Source organism: Agelaius tricolor, unplaced genomic scaffold (assembly GCF_023055355.1).
Source record: "Agelaius tricolor isolate 1412-34295 unplaced genomic scaffold, bAgeTri1.0.p SCAF_13, whole genome shotgun sequence".
In the NCBI taxonomy this organism is placed as follows: Eukaryota; Metazoa; Chordata; class Aves; order Passeriformes; family Icteridae; genus Agelaius; species Agelaius tricolor.
The window spans coordinates 18,860,752-18,882,946 of NW_027269273.1; the positions used below are offsets into that span (position 1 = coordinate 18,860,752).

Sequence of the window (22,195 nt, forward strand, 5' to 3'; positions counted from 1 at the left end):
AGATGGAAGGGAGAGCTTGCAGCTTATTTGTTACATTCCCACCTCATCAGGTAGCTTCATATGTCAGGCCCTTAAAAGTTATCTTTGCACAGGAGAAAAAAGGTAAGCACAACTAAATTTATTTATACACTATATGCAAATCCCTGAAAAGCATTGGTTACAAATACAGATGGTTTAGAGTTATGTGAGACAGTCAAAACATCAAAACATCAAAACTTGGTTCCCAGGGAGCAACAAGTATCAAGAGCTGGTTCCAAGTAGACTGAAAGGCAAATTCTCTATCCAATGGGGTGGTAGGTTCCTTTAGAGCTCAAACATCATTGCTTGTTTCAGGGAGCATCAAAAACCAAACCAAACTGTACCACATGGTGAATCTTGCCCTGTATATTTTTAAAAAATATTTCCCTTCCAGCAGAGCAGATTTGGTGCCTGTCACAATCTCCAACTCTAAGAAGGGAGAATTTCAACTTAAGAGAACACAGAGAGCAAAGGGGCAGCTTCAACTTCCACTTTTCTGACATTGCTGCTGCTCTTACTCACAATGGGGCACAGACACACACCCTTTCTTGGTCCCTTTGACACTGCTCTCACCTCAGGACCAAGTCTGATGAAAGTGGTTTGAGACTATAAATATTTACCTGGATCCACAATAAAAGGGAAATAGATTTAGCAGAGTATCAGCCTTGGACCCAGTAATTTTGTTCCTTGCAGGATCATAATTTTACCATGTGACATCAGGCACAGTCAAGTCCTGCTGTAGGGATTAGCAATAGTCTCTGTATTCACTCAGTTCTACACTCAAAAACAGAGGTGAAATGTAGCAGGATTTTACACACACAAGGAATTATTCAGATACCACAATAAATGGTAAATGTCTCCCAAGCAAGGTATGTTTCTTATGCATGATTATCATAATGACATCCAAAACTCACTGCACCAGATTTATGTATCAGCAAGACACAATCATAAATACAAGATGCCTTTCAAGCACTGTGACATTCCCTTCCTGCAGATGGCTGGAAATGTTCTTAGATACAATATTTGCAATTAGCTTGCTGATGAAATTAGTGCTCTGAAATGGTTAGTTTTATAGATGCCCCTGTTACTCCCTCTCTGGATATTACTGCTTTAACCTCTTTGAGACCTTGGCTGACAGCACTTTCTTAGGGCTGCAATTCTGAGAGTGCAGGTCAGAAAGAGGATGTAGCCCAGCACAAGCAGTGAGAAGACGTGGAGTTGTCAAGTGAGTGATTTGTCTGGGGCTCTGATGAACTGCATCCTAATCCCTGTGTTCCACCTCTGGCCCTGAACTGGTCACCCCCCAGTGTTTCTGCTTCAGTAAAATGAGGTACTGCTCACTGCCTGTGGCAGAGGGCATGCTGTGGGGGAGCCCAGAGTCACCACTATTCCCAGTGGCCAGTTCTGGTACTTGCTTTTTTAAGCATGAGTAATCACCATTCCTGACATGTGCTGCCCTCCTGCTCTTGTTTTACCAGCAAGATTGTTTGGGGCATGTGATCAGAACATTTAGGAAAAATCCCTCCAACTACTGTTCCAGAGTTTCCCTGGAGAACTGTGCAGGTGCACACACTGCTAAGGATACCTGCCCCTTGCCTGTTGACTGGAAGCACATCAGATATGGGGAGGATCCATACAGGGACTTCACAGGTCATATCAGGGGTCTCGGGGGGATCCCACACATTCAGGGCACTGTTGCTTCAACCTAGTTTGCCACTGTTCACTGCTTTGTGCCACTGAGATGTGAGAGAGCAAAGTTTCTTCCATAGGAAGCAAGCAGGAAATTGAGATTTTGATGAAGTTTCTACTCTCTTTGCACCAAAGCCCATCAATGTCTCAGGCTGGTTTTCACCTTTCATGGGCAATAAAGTAATTTGCTCATAACAAACAGCTGCTCATCTGAAAGAGGACTGGCATGAATCATAGCGGAGGCATGAATCAAAGAGGACTGGCATGAAAAGCTCATGCTCATTTCTGAACACTGCATTATGCCCTGATTAATTGGCAGTGGCTTATGGCTCTATCAATAGGACACACTCCCTGGAAGAGTGACACATTTCTGAGAAATCCGCAACAGACCCAAGCATGTATTATTGATGAGCTAGGAGAAAATCATCTGGGGATTTTTACAAACCCAAGCTTTACATCAGTTTTGCTGAAAGGCCTGTCATTCTTTTTGATTATATTTCCCTCTGAAATAAATTTCCCCTGAGGCAAAATGTTTAGTTATGGCACAAGCCTGCAGCTTAGGAGCTCTGTACTCGCTCCTTGGTTCTGTGTCAGACACGTGGCACCCACAGCACCGTGGAGATGGATTTTAGCTCTGTGCCCGAACAGAGTGACGACTCTTTAAGGGGTCTCATCAAAAAATGAAAAGCATTCAACTGCTGCCAACTATCCTGGCTGTCCAGTAGTGCTCCCTCATCCCTGCAGGATTTGCAGACCTACTTTGGAGAACTTTTCCATCTTCTCCTGTTTCCTGCAGGGGTATTATCTGTGCTTGCAAGGATTCAATTAATGCCATTGATGTGGAATGTTGTTCCATTCATCACTGGCCACAGCATCTAATGAATAGGATAATCTAATTCTCCCCAAATAAATATGACACCAAATTAAAAGGGTTCATAAACAGCCTCCAAAACAAGTGAGTTTGTTTCAATTTATTGCCTTTTAAATTGCACTGGATCCCTCAAGTACCAACCTAGCTATAAACAAACCAGTGACTGAGTTTGAGAGTTTATTATCACTAATGTTTGCCTTTATTTATACTAGATTTGAGTGTTAGTATTAGCTGGAGAACAGCAAAAGGAAGGTCATCCAAATGCCACAGTTTTTAGCCACAATTTTCCTAAACTAGTGAAAGAGCTTTAAGGAACAATGTATTCTAGACAATAATTTTTGCTGTGTTTACTGTCACTGAAACATTCAACAAAGTAGTTATGACCTATCATTAGAACCATGTGAAAAGTTCACCAGGAAACCAGAAAGAAGTTGCAATGCCTAGTGGCTGATGTAAAATGACACTACTCACCCTATCTTCCACCAAAACCCAAAGCCACAGTTTGAAGTTCTTGTCTGATATAATTTTATTTGGGAGCTAGCTGTTAGAAAATATATTGCATATGTAAAGACAGATGATCTTGTCAAGTTCTTCTCTGAAGGTAGCCTGGTTTTCAGTATCCTGCCTTCTCTGACCAGTCTTGTGCAGGGGTTTTCTCTCAGTCCCAGAAGGGGACAAGCAGTGAGGAACAAGTGAACACAGAATCACAGAATGATTTGGAAGGGACCTTTAAAGGCCATCCAGTCCAGCCCCCTGCAATGGGCAGGGACATCTACCAGACCAGGTTGCTCAGAGCCCCATCCAACCTGAATGTTCCCAGGCATGGGACATCCAACACCTCTCTGGGCAACCTGTGCTGCTGTTTCATATCTGGCAAGGCAAGAAATGGGCATCAGCTGTAGCTGTTGTCCAAAGAAATAGCTTTTCCTATTTCTTGTTTGAACCTCTGGGGATCTGTTTAAACTCAGACCCCCAACACTGACCTCTTCTGTCAGAGAAGATTGTTAGTGACATTTAAAGCAATGACTCCCCCCTCCTTTTTGAAGAACATCAGCCTTTATTCTGGCTAAAATAACAAGGGACCTTTCAGCTCAGTGGCTAAACTGAGGAACTGAGGGGAAAACTGTGGTTCTCTGGCTTCAACTAAAACAGAAATTCAGGAGATATTTCAGAAAGTAAAACTTATGTTCTCAGGCAAATTGAATATTAAAATTTTCCCCTCCAAATGTCATGTTTAAGCTTCAGATTAATGAAACCTTTCAATAATTGTTTTTCAGCTTGAATCAGCTTTAAAAATAAAGTTGCCATTTCAAAATCAATAGATGTAAATGTTGACTTTCATTTCCCCCTGTTTTTCTGCCTGACATCAATTTATAAGATCAGTTGAATTTCATTTAAGTCCACCAAATGCTTTTCTTTTCTGTGAATATAGTACTGCCAATAATATTTTGCCCAGTGCTGACTGTGATTCTAGGCTTCCCTAGACCATTGCTACACATGACTCAGTTCCTGTTTGTACTGTAATTCAATTTGAGAGCTCACTGCCATTTATAATTCCAAAGAGCATTTTCAGCTGAAATCCTAAATTGAATTACAGATTCATATTGCATTGCTCACTATTTATTAATAATATTGTGCCTACAACATATCCTGTTCTTCATTACTACAGAAGGAACAGTACTGGTTCCTCTGTATGATCCAGAGCTATTTATTTCTCCAAATGTTAAGTTCCTGCATGTACAGAACCTACAGACATCTGTGTTTCTTTTGTAATAAGTACTTTTATCTAGCCAGAAATGCAGAAAAGGTTTCTCAGGACTATACTTGGATGTATCATATGCCTTCTATATCACAGAAAAATATTACCATAAGTATTTCTTTGCAACTGGAAGAATGCAAAGTATTATGGGATGAAGTCTCTGTGAACTTTGTGATACAGAGACTTCATACAGTGATATTCTTAATTGCTGGGCACACACCTTTCAGTCAGAAACGCCAACTCTGAGCCTCCAACAAGTCCAAGGCGTGACACCAACACACCATGGCTGACTGAGGTTTGTAACAGGAAATGTTGGGGAAACAAACACAGCTTGAACAAGCAATACTTCCTCCAAACAGACAGGAGCCCAGGTCCTCAGGACTGGTTCTTTCTGTCTTCTCAAAGGATAGTCAGAGGCAAACCCCAAATTATTAATTCATTTCTACAGCCTAACATAAAGTTTTTAGTGAACAACAAAAACTGCTGGCAATTTCTTGGAATGTCAGGGATGAGTTCTTTGGATTCAAATGTATGACAGAAGACTGAACAATAATTACTTGCAAGGCCAGTAATGTTTGCAGTGAGGGGAGAGATGGGGAGTGACCTTGTTTGCATGTGGTCTGAGGAGAAGAGCTTGCTGTGTCAAACAAAACAACTCTTGGTGCTGCAGCATCCCAGGCATGAGGATGTTCTGCAGTTATTGACCCCAGGCACTAAAGAAGTGAAGAGTCTTTGGAGTCAGCTCAGGCATTTGGGATCAGGGCAGAAGTTGAAGGAAAGACTGACAGGTCTTTGGCATACTCCCATCTTAGCATCTTACAGTTTGCTGCTATCTTCCCAGCAAAGGAGATTCCACACAGTAATCCCTGAGGAAGGTATATATTTATGATCAGATGGCCACCTTGCCAGAAAAACAGCTGCTTCAGGATAGCCAGCCAATGAGCCATGACACCAGGAGACTTCATTATCCCATCTGGATATCTGTGGCAAGCAATATTTAAAAACTGCATTTTACATTAATACATCAACACTAAATTACCATTAATTTATTAATTTAAGAATAAAAAATAACCAGCAGTTTCCATTCAGGAGGGCTCCCATCTGCCCAGCAGTGAGGGTGCTCTGCCCTTGAGCCTCCCTTCGGCCCACCCCAGAACAAACCGTGGAGCCATCCATGGTAGCACAGCCCACCTTCCCTTCCCCGGGCCGCACGCTGGGCTGGGCTGGGTTTTGGCCACCCCACCCTCAGCTCCCAGAGCAGGGCTGGGCTGGGCTGGGCAGCCTAAAGATGCCCCAGGGTCAGCCCCGGTGCCAGGGCCCAGCCCAGCCCCTCCAGCAGCCGGGGCTCCCTCTGTGTGCTGCTGAGCAAACCGCAGGGAAAAAGGAAGACTGAACATCTTTCTCAGATTATTTCCTGCCCTTGAAACGCTTTCCTTAATATGAGGAGATGGTAAAGAGATCTTTGCCTGACTAAGATATCTGCTATTCTCTTCTTCCACTTCCTGACAGGAACAATGCTCTTTTAATCCCAGTTTGAACACTTAAACATATTTTATCCAAAAATTACTCCAAACTGTTGCAAAATAGAAATACAAGCGAAGCCAAACCAATCCAATCTTTTCTTCTTCTCTCTAGAAGTCACAGTGATGACACACTTAAGAAGCAGGGCCTTTGCTTGCCTGTGGCTGGCCTCCTGGGCTTCAGGTCACATCTGCTCTGGGTTTCCGGGAGAATTAAGCAAGACTAAATGAGGTCAGCTTTCTCTGGAACAGAAACTCTCAGGGGTTAAACATGAAGTATGTGCTTTAGCATCCTGTCTGGAACAGATTTCTGTTAGTTTTCCAGGTCTCAGGAGCAGAGCTAACAGTTGGAGACAGCTATCCCTAGGTACACCTGGGTGTGAGCTGAGCTATGTGCCCACACCCCCCGAGGCTGCAGCACAGCTCCTGCTGTGTGTGCTATGTGCTGTGCCCCTGTCTGAGGACACGGGGCAGCCACCCAGGGAACACAGCAAGGTGGCATTAGTGCTGTCCCTGGACATTCCCTGCACATGGGTCTTTCTGGAGCACAGGAGGAAGAAAAAGGCTGAAAACAGGCAGCAGAAAGCCTGCACCAGTCCTGAGCATTTTTTACATTGCCCCTGTTACTTTTTCCTTGCCAAGCTTTTATCTTGGTTTTTGTGCAATAAAATCATGTTAATAAAACTGTGAATGAATAGAAAGGCCCTAAGTCAATATTTGCACTTAGAAAAGACTGGTTAGAACAGCTTAGGAATTGATCCTGATTTATTAAAGCACCTGTTCACCCAGGGAACATTTTAGCAGCAATCAATATGTAATTAAATCTTCATTGATGTTTTACAATTGTTTTGTTTCCCAGCAATTACAGTGATAGAATCAGCTTCCCCTGGTTGTTCCTCTTTCCAGCTTTACTACTGATCTCCTGTGAGCATTCTGGCAACTCACTTTACATTTCCCAGGCTGTTATTAATAAATTGGGATCACAATCACAGTGAAACAGCTCTAATCCACACCCACTGTGCTAAGCACAGGCCAAGAAGAAAAGCCAACCTCTGACCTGAGTAGCGTGCTAACAATAACAACAACAGGAGCTCTGGGGCAATATAAACACAAATGTTTTAGTGAAAGCATCACACAACTCTGAACTAAAATACACTACAAGAGCTGAGCTTTCATTAGGCTTTCCTAGTCAGACTTTAGGTCCCTCAAAGCTGGGATTGCTTTTCACTTGCTGCCTGTCCAGCTCCAGGAAACAGAGATGTGGGTGCAGCCGGGGAAGCCACTCCTGTTCCCTGCTCAGAAAGGCACAAATTCCCATTTGGGCTTTCCAAAGTAATACCCCAAACACACCAGAACGGGTCATGCTTTCAGTGACGCCTCCTGGCAGGGCTCTGGCCGGAGGAGCGCCTCGCTGCAGAGCCCGTGCCGTGCCGAGGCCTGCGGCCTGAGAGCCCCGCGCGGCTGCCCGGGCCAGGGAGCGCAGCCCTGCGAGCCCGGCTCTGCGGCGGCTGCGGGAGAGCGAACGGGGAGGGGAAATCCCGCCCGCTCCTCCTGGCCCCCGCAGAGGCCGTGCCTGGGCTGCTCCGGGATGCTCGGGAATGCTCGGGGTGCCCCGGGATGCCCCGGAATGCTCGGGATACCCGGTGGTGCCGCCGCCGGGTTTGCGCAGGCGGTCCCCAGCAAGAGGGCGGTGTAAGCGTGGCTTTCGTCGCGGCCGCAGCCCCCGCACCGCACTCACAGGACTTACCAGACTCAAAAAAAGCCAAAACGAAACGGGGAAGCCTGATCATCAGTGTCAATTAGAATAAGTGACTGTGAAAAACCGAGTGGGAGCAGCACAAAGGACATGCGAGTCCCCATCCCTTGGTGCACACAGCTGGCCCATGTGCCTCAAAAAGTGAGAGAAGAATCCCCAACCTTGGTGCTCAGCCAGAGACCAGGCAAGAAACTGGGATACCACTGAAAAAACAAGCACTTAAAGGGGCAAGGACTGAAACCTCCTCTTCTCCGTGTTCACTTGAGGTGTGTTGATACCCTGACCCCAGGACCCTTGTCTGTGTCCTGAACTCACCAAGAGCTTTTGAACTTGTCACTCTCATGTCACCGACTCCTGCTAATCTCAGCAGTGTGAGGGAGGGAGCACCCCTCAGCCAAAAAGTTCACCCACTGGATCAGAAAAGCTCCTTTACTGAATGCCTTTTTGTAACTACACATTTAAAGGATTGCTTTAGGTGTGGAGAACCAGTGGTCAAGCAGACCCAAACTTCTCAGACTGTTCTCTCTGTATCACTGTCCACATCTGGGGCTTCACTCAGACCCCTGGTGGTGCAGTCATGGGGGTTGGAGGCAATTTTGGAGGGAGTCCAGTGACTGCTGAGAAGTTGCTGTGACACTAGAAGCAGAAACAGGTCTGCTCCCATGGGCAGGGTATCCTGTATTCACCAAAACTAAATCATCCATGCCAGTTTTGATTCCCCCATGGTCTGACATTGACATGGGGACTTGAACTTGCTGCTCTTCCCCAACAGACAAGCAAGAAGGAAATTAGGCACACAGCCTTCAACTTTCACATGCTTGCAGCAGCCAACTTGGCTCTGCCATTCACTGCTCCTTGGGGAGCTCCCTGTGAAGTTATCTAGATAAGACTGCTAAACTACTGCCTCTGGCACTAAATTCTCTGTTCTGACCCATGTCCTAAATCCTCATTAATATCTGGGACTCCTTCCAGACCCATCCTTCAAGCATCCAACAGCCCTGCTCTACCAGCTGGTCCTGGTGAAATCAGCATGGCTTCAGCCCAAGCTTTGTAGGGTTGTTCAGACTTGGGAAACAGCTATAGAGGATTTAGAAGAATCTTTAATTCCATGTCAAAGTGCCATCCTTCACCATGGGTTAAAATACAAGGAAAACTTCAAAGAAGAAAATGGAAACAAGAAATTAACATTCCCCCTTGTGTTTGAAAAGCTGCTTGGGAAGTGGATAGCATTCAGTGTGTAATGGGCATCCCTCAGAGAGCTTTGGATATCTCAGCCATTAATTTGATCTTCTTTTCACCCCCACTTGGATCAATGGAAAGATTTTCTACAAGTACATTTTCAGACCCTTGTTCACTGTTAATCTTCTCTCTGTATCCTTTTCAACATCTTCCTCCTAGAGTCTGTCAGTCACTGCCACAGAGATTCATCAAGGCTGTCTTGTAATCGCCACTGGTATCCTCCTGACAGGAGAAAACATTAAAATATAGGTGAGCAGAGAAGTTCCTCTGCACGCTCCAAGTGCTGACAGTGTCAGTCTGTGGAAGATGCCCACACAGGAAAAGGGCTTTGGAAAGAGCAAGTCAGAGCTCAGCAGAGTTGCTGCCAGCTGACACACCATCAAAAGCGAACGGAGAAATGGGGCTTGTAGCTACCACCTGAAATAACATTCATTGAGTCCAATTTTTTCCTTTGGAATGCAGGTGAGCAATTGATCAAGGATCTGTCCCACAGAGCAGCACAAAGTCGGCACAAATGACAGCAAGAAAACCTGTTGTGTTCAGATTTTTTGTCCCTGGGTATTTATGTAGCACCTCTTCCCTACAGGAAGGGAAAAGGTAGTTTTATAGTTATCCCTGACACATGGCATTTTTTAAAAAGCCAAAAATGTGGTCATTTTGGTCTAGAAGCACTACACAAAACATTCACTAGGTAAAGAAAATTTCCTCCTTTGAATGTTTTGTGGTGACAGGTATAAAACTAGTTCCACTTCTCAGAAGGAATGAATGTTCTGTACAGACCCTTGAAGGCTGATCATTAATCAACATGACAGACACTGACAGTGTCAATTATAAGAAGGGCCCTTCATTACAGACCCAGACTTCCCATAGGGACTGCTAAGGACGGGGCTTTTGTGCCATTTGCACAGGGGCAGAGGAATGTCCCAAAGTCCTGGGGACAAATGGTAAAAAAACAGCACTTCAGCACTAACAGGGGAGGCACATTCACTCAGAGCTGAAACTCAAATGCTACAATAAGCCTTGACAAGGTTCAGTTTCTGAACCTATCTCATCACAGTGTAGACCAGGCTTTCACCTGGGATAAGGCAGCAAAAAATCCCTCAAACAACAGAAAAGGAAAAGGTAAAGGAAAAGGAACAAAATACCCCAGCATAATTTTGGCACATATGGATGGCACTGGCTTGAGGTAATTAAGGATGGCAGAGAGAGAGAGGAGAAAATGGCCCAGCAGTGTGGGATAGGTATAACAGGAATGATTCATTTAATTTAGATTCATCTAGAAGAGTCATGCAGTGCATGGAAACAGAGACTGGTCCATGAAAATCCTAGTGCAGTGTCTCCTTGGGTTTGCTTTGTCCAAGTCCTTACAGAGGGCATGTGGTCTGACTCACCTTTCAGACACAGGTGTCTCTCAAGGACATGGCTGTTAACAGGCCTAGTGAAGGAGAGCCATGACCACAGCAGATTTGAAATTGTTACTGCTGACAACCATGGAAGCATCCCACAGTGCTGGAGAGATTAGGAATACATGCAACAGCTGAGAACATCATATCAAGATTCTGCTTACCAAAATCATACTGGAGAGAGACTTTCCTGCAATGCGCTTGAATTCAGGTTTGATAAGATTTAGGTCAACTTCACTTCGAGAAACAAGCACCCTTATCAGAGTCCCATCATCGGTGCCAGCCCCCTGGAACAACAGATACAGCAGTCTGTGATGCTACTGGCTGTTCAAGGGATAAGTTGGGCAAACTAGTCCAGGGCACGAGGAGTCAGCTTTCAAACACCACTTGGCACCTCTCCTGTGGAACATCTGCATCTCTTTCTGGAGGGCCCGCCCTCACACCCCTCCCAGGGGCCACTGCCAACACCACAAGCCCACCATGGCTTGTGCACAAGTTTTGCACATGTCAAATGCAAAAGCAAACATGCTAGAGAGGTGGGAGCTGGCACTGAATACAGACTGCCCCTCTGCAGAATCACCCAGGCAGCGCTTGGCTTCAGCCAGTATTGTTTAATCACTCACAGGAAAATTAAGATCACACTGCTAACAAAACTGTTATCTCAGCTTTCCAGAAGGTTTGGAGAGCTGACATCTTGTACATACCAGTTAAGTATTACAGGGCACAATCTGCAAACACTATGTGTCCCCATTTGAAAGTCTCATTTTATACTGCCATTGAGAGAATCGCTTCCTAAAAAAATATACTATGTTCCAGTCTATTTAAATGGAAGGCAAGTCTTCCCCATAAACAACCTCCCAGAAAAGCCTCTTTTGCCTGTGTTCCAGAAAGTGGGGCTGGGCTCCCTGCAGACTCTTAAGCCAGAAAAGCCAGACTCCCTTGTTATCTTGAATTTAAAGGGTACTGTTCTACTCAAGGTGTTTGAAAGGATTCTGCTATTGCTTGCAACAGTTGTACCAAACCTGCTGAATTTCACCAAAACCTTGGCTCTTCTAGTTTGAATTGGTGGAAGCCAGGTCACAAGTTAAGTCTGTATGAAAACCAGTGTATTTCAATGAAGAGTCTTACCTTTAAAGCATTGTACAGCCTCTCTGCAAAGTAGCAACGGATGTTCCTGGTGCATTTCACTAGGCATACAAAAAAGCTCAGTAAGAATCAGTGGTAATTCCAGCCCAGGGCAGGAGGTGACTGAGATCCTTCATGCTTCCCATTAATTCAGTGTGCTCCTGGAATCTGAGTTTATCTTATCCAGGAACTACCCCTTACTTCATACCAGATACCTTTGTAAAGCACATCCATCTAATATAAGTCAACTACTGCAGAAGAAAAGGCAGCAGACTCTGACAAAGCAAAGAAAAGCTCATTACTTACCAATAGCCAGCATGGCATCCTCAAGTGAACCACGAGTTTCACTCTTGATAGAGTCCTCTATGCTCTTACCAGCCAGTTTCTGGTATTCTTCAAACACTGTTTGCAACAAAAAGAACTTATATTTTTTACCAAGTAACCCTCAAGGCCTTTTGTGCCCAATATTTACAGGCATTACTTGTGTGGCAATATGAACACACAGATCCTGCAAAAGCAATGGCCACATTTGCACCAGCTTCAGTCAACATCAAGAATCAGCCACAAAGATGGATGTTAACATTTACCAAAAGCCAAAGCATTCATGGTTCCTAATTCCCTGTGCAGTTCACAGCCAATGGACTTTAAAATTATGACAACACCATTTGGGGAAACTTATTATTTCAACCACAATTTAAAATTAAAATAACTGAGAAAAGATGAGCAAAATACAGGTGCAGATTCCAAGATACTGGAGTTCCTACAGTAGCAAACGCCCAGCAACAGGGTCATTGCTTGCCTTATACACTTTGGACACTCCAAGGCTCAGAAACACTGATATCTGTTTCTGCTCCTAGCTTTCTAGGACTAACAAGGAAGGAAAACTGCTATGTAATGCCATAGACATCTTAAGAAACTTTGCTCAGCACCCAAGATCATCAACATTCAAGACACTTTAGGGAAATGGAATATAGAATAGACAGATGGATACAAACTTCTCAACTCAAACTACTCTTTCCATTAAAAACAAATTTAAAAAGCTGCAATAATTACATTCAGACCTAAAAGACAAATAGGTACAGAAGAAATTGCTTAGTGCCACAGTAGGTTCAAAAGACTGATTGCATCATCACAACAAGATGAAATTCAATTCTTAAAGACAGATACAGACAAATACTAAAGAGACCACCTATTTTTGTTTGTCTTGTTTATTTTTTAAGGGACCTTGAGAGATTGAATTTGAAACACAAGGGGGAGCTGGCTTCCAGGGCATAGAAACAGCAGCAGAGGACCTCAGCTTAGAAAAAGTTCAGGCATCTAGTTTATCTTTGGCTAAATTTATCAGTTTTAGGTCCACCTGATTCACACAGTACTTGATATGCTTAGATTCAGCCAACATAACAAAATCTGTTATGCCTCAAAAGCACTGAGAAGACAATGTTTGGTCTCTGCTGCATGGACAGTGGGAAGCTGAGGTCTCAGCTGGAGCAGGGCTTGTGTCTTCCCTCCCAGCAGCCTCTGATGCCCTCAAAAGGACCTGGGGCAGAAATGCAGGCTGCACCCTGTGACTCTCCAGCACAGAATAACCAGCTACTTTTTAGTGATTTTTTTTTTACCCCCAGAGGAACCCACATCCAAGGGGACATGTCTGCTCACCACACACTCCTACTTAATTAGGATAGTACTCAGGTCACTCACTTCTTGAATTTATAAAAACAACTAGCCAGTTATCACCACTGTATAAGGGCTCCTGGAAGAGCCAACTGATTTTCAGCAGAACTAAATCTTCATAATCTTTCACAAAATCTGCTTGCAGCTTTTGGTCACTGGGTGACCAGGAATTAGAAAACAGGCTCAGGTACTTATTTCTGACCACCCATGTCTCTCATCTATAGCCCCACCTCCTCTTCTTGCCTAGGGTGATTTGTGATTTTGGAGGCTTGGGGGTGTAGTGATGGTAATGTGGGCTCTGCTCCATACCTTTCATGAGGTGTGTGGCACTCCTTTTGCACAAGATGGTGATGAACTGGATCTCATCAGTGCCCCGTATCTTCTCTCCAGCAGCATAGAGAGCCTGGAATTAGCACACAGTTATTAGTGAGCTGTTCTGTGTGTGCAGCTGCTAAAGGAACAGAGTTTGGCTGAAGGCATGGCTGGGGTAAAGGGAGTAACCCAAACCACCGTGTCAACCAGAGTCTAGAAGGGCTGGTTATGAAAACCTTTCTGTCTTCCTGACAAATGGAACATCCCCTATCTCCATCCTTTCTACCCCTTCTGCAGCAGCTGGAACAGCCAACAATACACTTGAGGTTTCCTCCCTTTTCTCTCCTCTTCCATTCCACCATAGCCATATCAAAAGCAGATGAGCCAAAGCCCAGGCCTCATCACCCCTCTTTGGAATGGCAGAGCTCAGCAATGCAGGCAAAATTGAAAAAAACCCAAGTTACTTAAAGATAACCCCACCCCAAATTATTGTGACTCCAACCCTCTGCTGACACTGAAGCACTCTGAAGTTCAAGAAGGTGGGAATGCAGACATATCAGTGATCTCAGGTATTTGAGAGTACCTCTGCATCCTGAAGAGCCAGGGCTGTGTCCACATAGAGGGTGGCATTGTCCCTCTCACCCTATGAGCAGAAAAAGAAGGGTAACAATTATGTCTCATGAAGATTCTTCCATAAATAAGGATCAGAGCACTCATTCTGATCAAAGACCAGTTATCCTCTCAGTTAACTATTTCTGCAGAGTACTCAAGCACTAATATTTCAGACAGCACAAGTTCCAGCTCCTTCACTGAAAGGTGCTGAAGTCAGTCATATGAAGCAGAGTAAAAAATTGCTCAGTTATTCTGCTACCAGGCAGGAAAATTCCAAAAATGTGGTAGGGTAAATGCACTCAGGCACTGAGGGCACAGGCCCTGGAAAAGTGGTGAATCCTGGTGGAGTGGCACTGTTTTTTAAGACCCTTGCAGAGTACAGTGGCTTTACACACATGTGAAAGTGAGGTGTCTCTGCAGGAGAGCTGGCTGTAAGTTCCCAGCTCTCTTACTGCTGCTGAGGGAGAGAGATTTCCCTGCTTCAGTCACATCACAGCTGAAACGGATCCAGTCCAAGTGACATGGCTGTCTCTGCAGTTTATCTGGTGATCATGACTGTACTGGTTCTCCCATTGCATGTCTACTCCAGAAAAGAAGAGAGAAATGTGAAGACCTTTATACCCTCATTTCTCTTCTCAAGCATTACCTGAAGAAGGCAAACCAGAATCTGCTCTAAGTAGCCGCTCGTTTCTGATTTTATGTCTTGCTCCAGATCAGAACCGTATGCTACCCAAGGGAAAGAGAAGGACAAGGGAAGGATTTGTTATTTATTTAGGTGATACAGTCAAGATATTACCAGTAACCCAAGCCCACACAATAGCCTGAGCAAGAGGGTCATCAAGGAAAAAAACAGGGCTGAGAGCAGCTCACACCCTGTGTGATGCCCAGGTCAGCATTTGCATCCAGCTGAGTCACTAGCTCCCCTGATGTCCAAGAAATAAACCCAGAGCTAGTTTTAAAGGTATAGCTGAAGGGATGAACAAAATAAAATATTTACAAATTGATAAATTCCCAGCTATTCAATGGGGAGAAAAGCCAAGTGCACAGCTATAGTTTTGTCTATGTTCCCACAGTACTCTGTACCCAAACAGAACCAAATTCATAATTTGCTGACCCTTGGCTGCAGCTGGATGAAGACCTAGAAAGGGATTTTCAAATTCTCCCAGCATAGCCATGTTCTGTTTGCCAGCTGAAAGCAGAGTTAATTGCTTTAAGAGTTAAATGCTTTTAGAAAAGCCATTTTCTTGCTGACAGTGCTAGCTGATAATGCCTGCCTGTTGAGCTCTGACCACAGAAATCTGAGCCCCAGGCACTTACCTTGGGCTCAGGCATTTACCTTCTTTGTACGCCTTGATAATCTCCTTGATCTGCGCTTTTGTCCGAGATGCCAGGATCTCTATGATAACACTTTCCCTTGTTCCCACACCCTATAATAGAAAACACAGTGGAGAAATAAAGGTGGAGACAGGCATTTAGTCACAGAAATGATTTACTGCTAGAGAAGTATGGTGAAGGGAAGAGTTGGATGGCAGCAAAGTCAGGATGTGTGCTGAGCTGTAAGAAAGCATCGTGATGAAAGCTGGAGGCACAAAACACATTTGGGTTGAACACTGTTTCTTTTACCAAGGTGCCTGATTTGTAAAGGATGCTTTTATATAACCCTACATTTTCTCAGTGCTTTTCTGGAGTCAGATCTTTGACGATAGACAGCATTAAAGGAATGCAGGGGGACCAATGTTTGGCAGTCAGTCCATCTTTATACCATTTTAACAGGTCACTCTGCATCTGAAACTTGTAAAGATACATTATCAATAGGTAGGGTCCCATCCGACCCCAGCCTAGCCCTTGCACCACCACTCCTTGATTCCTTAAAGGTTTCATGGCTCAGCTGGGGCATCAGGGCAGCAGGTTTGGGTGTGAATTCAGTCTTGTTGCCTTCCTAGGCTCTATGAGTCATGTATGTACAGAAACTTTCTTACATCCATAAATATTTAAGCAGCATTTTCCCCCAGAATATTAATAGTACAATTAAGTATTTCTCAAAGGCTACTGCTAATAACAAACTTAACCACGTAACAGTCCAGTTATTAACACTTGCACAAGTGCAGGAAATTAGCACTGTATTTGTGCTACTACTTAAATATCAGCATGCAATTTCCTTACCTTCATGGCATCATACAGCTCCTTGGCATCATACTTGAATGGGGGGTACATGAGAGCTACAATGAGCCTCTCAAAGTTGCCACTCAGTTCAGACTTCAGGCTTTCAATCAGATCCTGTCAAATGTGCATCATCACATGGTTACATAAACAGACCCACAGGATCATTCTGCTGCACATGCTGCTTCCATCCCCATGGCCCCAGTAATGAAGGTGAATGACAGCATTGCTGATTCATTAAAAAAGGTCCTGAGACTGAAAAAGGCACCTAACTCCAAAATGGGGTTTGTCTAGATGTTTATACATTCCCTGTTTTCTTGATATTTGGGCTTTCTCAATAATTAATCCTGCAGCAAATCTTGCTCCACCCTGCTTAACTCACTGAGCAGAGCCAGGTAGCTGAAGGCCTTGCACTGAGCAAAGGTGTAGCTTCAGAGATATTCCCAAAACTGCATCTAAACTTGCACCCAGGACATCTGCAGAATCAGGACTGCAGTCTGCTTGAAGATACACTTCAAACTTCCCTCTGACTATAATGCAGGTTTTCCTCCCTCTGTTGTATGACTCTCTCTGTTTTAGTGGGATGCAAGGGCTCTATTTATTCATTGTTCCATACCCACCACCCCCATATTTGCTTCCCTTTCTTAGGCTTTGTATGGCAGTCTCCTTTCCAGGAAGGCTCACAGTAGGGCTGAAGGTATACAGTCTGCTGGTGAAAAGATTTTCCCAATAAAAGTAACATTTTCCCAATAAAAGTAAGATTTTGTCAAAGAAACAAAGAGAGACAAAGGAAAACATAGTTGTCGATAACCACAGAATTTCCAAACAAGCATAATTAAATAAGTCTTGAAATTGAACTTTTTTTGACATTTAAAAAGGCCTGAAACAAAGCAATATTTTACTCAACATGTCACTTAGATGGGTATCAATTTTTGTTACAGCTTCAAATCAATAAGAAGCTTCACTTCAAATTAAGACTGATTTTAAAAAAGTATTTCTGGTCAAAATGCATTTTTTAAAACTTGAATCTTTAGGAGAAAAACATTTTTTCCTGGTCAAACATTAATTTTATACATTCATCACAGGCCTTATAAATAGGTATTAGTCTACTTATTTGCAGAAGACCTGCATATAGTTTGCATCATGCTTTCAGAAAGAAGTGTACGCCCATTTACTACATCCTGCATGCAGTAAATCAGTGATTGAAATGGCATTGTTTTGGAAGAACCTTTCCAAACTGTGCTTTGAAGGATTTGGCAATCTCTTGACGCTGCAGATTGCTCCTCTTGGTTAGGACATCAATTATAGCTTGTTCATCAGTCCCTGTGGAAAGCAACAATAAATCATAAATACAGTGCACAGAATAAGCTGGGACTGGTCCAAAATCCCAATCTGAATATTTAGACACCCTTGTCTGGTTCACTGCCTCTGTGTAGAAGTTTAAGTACATACCGAGGAAACTTTAATATTAGTTTTTCACAGTAAAAAAGAGGTGATATCTCTGGATGCAAATTTTCTAAGGAATTGATTTCAACTTAGCAATTATAAGAACATAGAATTTACATATGTGGTTGGAGTCAACTCACCCAGCCCTTTCATGGCGTTGTACAGAGTCTGAGCATCAGGTGCAGCATTAAAATTTAAAGTACCTGCCACAGACCTGCCCTCTGCTTCACTCTGAAAGAAGAAGAAAAGTACACGACTTTCCACCACTGCTTTTCATCAGCTGGAGAAAAAGCATTTGGAAAGTACATTAATGATATTTATTGCCTCCACAGGGTGAAGTCACAGAAAATAGGAGAGATTGGCCAGAAGTTTCTCAGCAGAGCAAAAAGAGAACACAAGTTTCTCTCCAAAGAGAACACAAGTCTCCTGCTCCCACCTGCCTGTACCAGCCTTTGCTGGCAGGAACATGAAGTGCAAAGCATGGCTGACAGTGCTGCAAGCATTGTGAGGTCAGGCAGAGTAGCAGAAAAGCACAGACTCTAATAGACTGGACTTTCCTATTCACCCCTTAATTACAGTCCTTCACAGCATGGATGCTATTGTACCATACTGCATTTCTCAGTGGGTTGGTGCAGGATAGCTTTTAGATAGCTTTTTGAATTCCTGAAATTGTCTTGTTCTCACAGACCATTTTCTTCAGCAGCTGCTGCTGCACTTCTGCACAGCTAGTTTCAAGAAGGGAGCATCTCCACTGGAAGGATTTGGGGCAAAAGACTACTTTGAAGGAAGAGATCCATCTGGAGGAGTGCAGGTTTGATGTTCTTCCCTGTACCAAGAATCACATACACCTACACCAGAATCCTCCTAACAAATCCCTGAGGTGCTGACAGGGCCAGGGCATAAAAGACACACTGAGGCTTATTTTAGTCACCACAAGGTAGTAGGGCCATCACCCAGAACCCAGGCAAAATTTCACAAAGCTGGTAGTCAAAGAACTGGCTTGAATATATTGTCACATCTATCACAAGCTGGTCCTGTCAACAGGGGGAGTATTTGGGTGGGTAGGCATGAAGAGTCATCATCACTTTATTACAATAATAAACACAATTTTCTCCTTCCCAGAAGCAAGGATATCTAAGTTGGATACTACTATATTCTCATAAATTTGCCTTTGGAGGCAGGGTTAATATTAAACTAATGGTATCAGTATGACCTGATAAATATTTTAATGGGGATGGCTACACAGTGAGATAAAAACCAGAGATAATGGATGAGAAGGAAGAATTAGGGTTGTCCCACCTGACTTACATAACATGGACCACCAAGTGCTGCCCATCAGCCTCCTGCTATGATGCAAATCCCTTCTGCTCTTACTTCCCATGTGAAAGAGAACCAGTGGGTACAGCTGGCACCTTTGCATGGAGCAGTGACAATGAGGAGTATTGAGAGAGGCAGCATGTTCAGCAATCAGCAAGACTTGGAAAAGTTTGCTTTACAGCCAGCACAGAGACACTCCTGCACCACCACACCTTGCTCCCAGCAGAAAGAGCAGCTGTGAAGCAAATGGTGTCAACAGGAAACTTCACAAGAGATGCAGCTTTGAGTCTCAATGAGCAGCGAGTATAAGGCTGAGGAGAAGCTGTCACTGCAGAAAACAGCAGTGACAGAGCAGGGGGCATTGCCACCTCCAACAGGTTGTCATTGGCCAAGAAGAATTTGAGCTGGGAGGACCATTTCAAGTGCTCCTTTTCTAGCCCTCTGCCAAGATGGCCAGCACCAGCACAGCTTCCCTGGGCAGTGGGTTAGACTCATCCATCTGAGTCTGCTTTGAAAAGGATGCCAGTCCTCTCCAGCTGCATGCAAGGGCCCTGTGAAGAAACCCCCAAACATTCTGGACCCATGCCTGGTGACTCAGTGAAAGAGGGAGTACAAAGCTGAGCTTTCATTTGGAGGCAGTGGAAACAAATTAAACAATGATCTTTTTTGGTACGAATTCCGATAAAGAGTTACGGCCCTTCCTGCTGAGTAGCACATTTGTGACTCACTCCTGCACCTCATTCTCTGTGCACATAGCTGTTGCAGCACAAGTACAATTGCACCAGCTTTTCAGAGAATCCCTGTTCACTTTGGTCCTGTTTCCCAGGTGAATTAATCCTACAACTCCCTAAGTGAAACTACTCAAGGCATTTGTGCTCATGTAAATATAAATAATTGGCATGAAAGCAGCAGAAGCAGTGTACCTTACAGCTGATGCTGTGAAAAGTTTTACCTATAAATGAAAGGAAGAAGGAATAAAAGTTTTACTACCAAAATATTTTCAAACCTAAATGATAGACTTTTTTTAAAAAGCTGGAATCTGGGGACGGGTTGGGTTACTGTTTGCATTTTGTTCAGTCAATATTTTCTGAGAAAGTTTCACATTTTTTCATTCCTTTTGCTTTTGAACTGTATTTTTTAATGAAGGGTTTAGAAAACCAAAGTTTTTCCCAATCCTTCTTCGGACCTCTCATTTTCTTCTCATGCCTCCACCCCCTACAATACCAACTGGTACTGGATCACTGGAGTTTAAGGACTTTTCTCCTTCTTTTCTCGCTCTAATTTACAAATTATTTCCAGCTTGGGGGTAGCAGAGAATAGATCATCCAAAAGGAAAAAAAATGAAATGAGAGCTACTCCAAGCTCAAGATAAACATCTATTTTATTATACCAAACTTCCGAAGGAAATAGAGAGGCAGAGAAAACTCAGAAGGAAGATTACAATTTGAATCTTTCTGGGGAAAAAAATATTTTGAGACCTGGGAGTAAACCTGGCCTCCCACAGAGGCTGATGGGGGAGCTGGCACATCACCAGGGCTACCTGCTGCCTGGTCTGAGCCAGACCCCAGGTGCTGCCTCAGCACAGCCCATGAGCTTCTCCCCATCCTGCCACATTCCTCTCAGAGCCACAAGCATTTACAAGAGAACATACACAGCATTTCTGGCTCCTGGCAAAGAGACAGGCTGCTCAAGACACGTTATTGTTGCAATATTAAAAACCCACCGAAGATAGACATTGTGGCTTGACCATATCTTCCTCTGTGACCACAGCTTGCCAGCACAACAGGGGACCAAAAATGGGGACAGGCCAGCACACTGAACTCACTGCCACAGGACAAGGAGCGGGGAAGGAGCCCACAGCTTCAGCTGTGTAACTTTGCTGTTGCATGGTAGCATCTCTCCATGAACACAGAGACACAAACACCCCCTGCACCTCTCTCAACTAAGGGTACAGATAGGATCTGCTCCTCCTCCTACAGCCAGCAGTCATATCAACACCCTCCATCAATGTTTTTGAAGTACTGAATGCTATTTTACAGCCAGAAAACAGTAAAAAGGTCTTGCTGATTTTTAAAGGAAACTGTTCATTCCCACACAGTGCCTGATACAACTTATAAGTTACCTTATTACAGTGCCAAAAACGCTCAGAGTATCAGTAAATCCTCTACTTACCCAGGCCTTCCACCATGCCATTGTGGTCTCAGTAGTGTTACCTGGCTCTGTTGGTGAAGAAAACCACACATATCACACCTCAGAGTTTGGGAATCTGAGATTTGAAGGGAGGCATAGGGAGGAGAGGAAGAAACAAAAGCTCTTTTCAATAAACTCACCACTAGAAAAATGGAATAACTGTACTCCTCTGGAGGCTCGTTCCCTCTGGAAGCCGCAGAATGTAACTGGTCTCTCGGGCACACGCAGGTATAAAGCATCCTTATCTACAAATTCCACAGGGCAACACCCTCCCACATGGCTCAACCTGTTTTTCAGATATGATCTCACAGGGAGAGTTCAAGTTGCTTAATAAATGAGGCTTCCCTTGTGAGGAGACCTAAATTCAACCTTGTTGACTCATTGTAATTTTTCCACTTCTTCTCCCAATACACGCCCTTCCCTGCTAACATTTTGGCCTCTGGCACAGATACAACATACAAATTACAACCAGGTAATTTCTCAGCATAAAAGAGACTAGATTAATTCAGCTATAACTGAACAAGCCATTCACTATTACAGACTCTTTCTACCTCTGCTGATCTGGAACACCGCCAAACAGGACTCTAGAAACATAACATACCTTCCTCTACCTCCCTTCAAAAACTTATTTAAAAAAACTCAAAGCCAAACAGCCAAAAAATTTCCAAACCAAACAAACCACATCCCCAGCCAAACTCCACATCATCCATGTCCTACACCTTACAGTGGAGCTCCTTAAAGCATCAGATTGTACAGAGACTTAGGAGGTCCCAAATCCCACACCTAGACTTCCACAGCATGAGTCACTAACATTCTCTAGGGTAACGTGGGACCAACACATCTAAGGCTAACAAGTTTGAGTAATGACTACCCCAGCTAAGTGTTATAGGGCTTGCAGTAGCTGCTGTGACATGTTAAGGTTTAGGAGCTGAGTGCAAAACTTCTCTTTTTTCAAAAGAAAAAGAACTGAGTTGAACAGCTTCTCATACTTATATTTGGTGAAATGTTTCTATGAAATCATCTGAAATACCTTATGGTTGTAGCAATATTTTCCTGTCTAGACTTTTGTCAGAATCTCCCCATGCCGGCATTTATTTATTTATTTGC

General features: G+C 43.8%; 1 protein-coding gene across 1 annotated transcript; it reads right to left on the reverse strand.

Moving 5' to 3' along the window:
• Nucleotides 1-8,702: 8,702 nt before the first annotated feature.
• ANXA8L1 (annexin A8 like 1) lies at nt 8,703-21,353 on the reverse strand. Its single transcript, XM_071438350.1, has 13 exons — nt 21,229-21,353; nt 21,071-21,117; nt 17,722-17,812; nt 17,364-17,458; nt 16,139-16,252; nt 15,312-15,402; nt 14,622-14,701; nt 13,947-14,006; nt 13,361-13,454; nt 11,687-11,782; nt 11,384-11,442; nt 10,420-10,542; nt 8,703-9,074 (listed from the first exon to the last, which is right to left on the reverse strand). The coding sequence occupies exons 2-13, from the start codon at nt 21,089-21,091 to the stop codon at nt 9,018-9,020; spliced, it is 981 nt and encodes a 326-aa protein (XP_071294451.1). The 5' UTR covers nt 21,092-21,117; nt 21,229-21,353; the 3' UTR covers nt 8,703-9,017.
• Between the last annotated feature and the right edge of the window lie 842 nt (nt 21,354-22,195).

Coding starts and splice junctions, on each gene's coding strand:
- ANXA8L1 (XM_071438350.1), bottom strand. CDS start 21,091: ATGGCATGGTGGAAGGCCTGG. Junction 17,813..21,070: donor TGGCATGGTGGAAGGCCTGG/GTAAGTAGAGGA, acceptor TTCTTCTTTCAG/AGTGAAGCAGAGGGCAGGTC. Junction 14,007..14,621: donor TTCTGGTTTGCCTTCTTCAG/GTAATGCTTGAG, acceptor TTCTGCTCATAG/GGTGAGAGGGACAATGCCAC.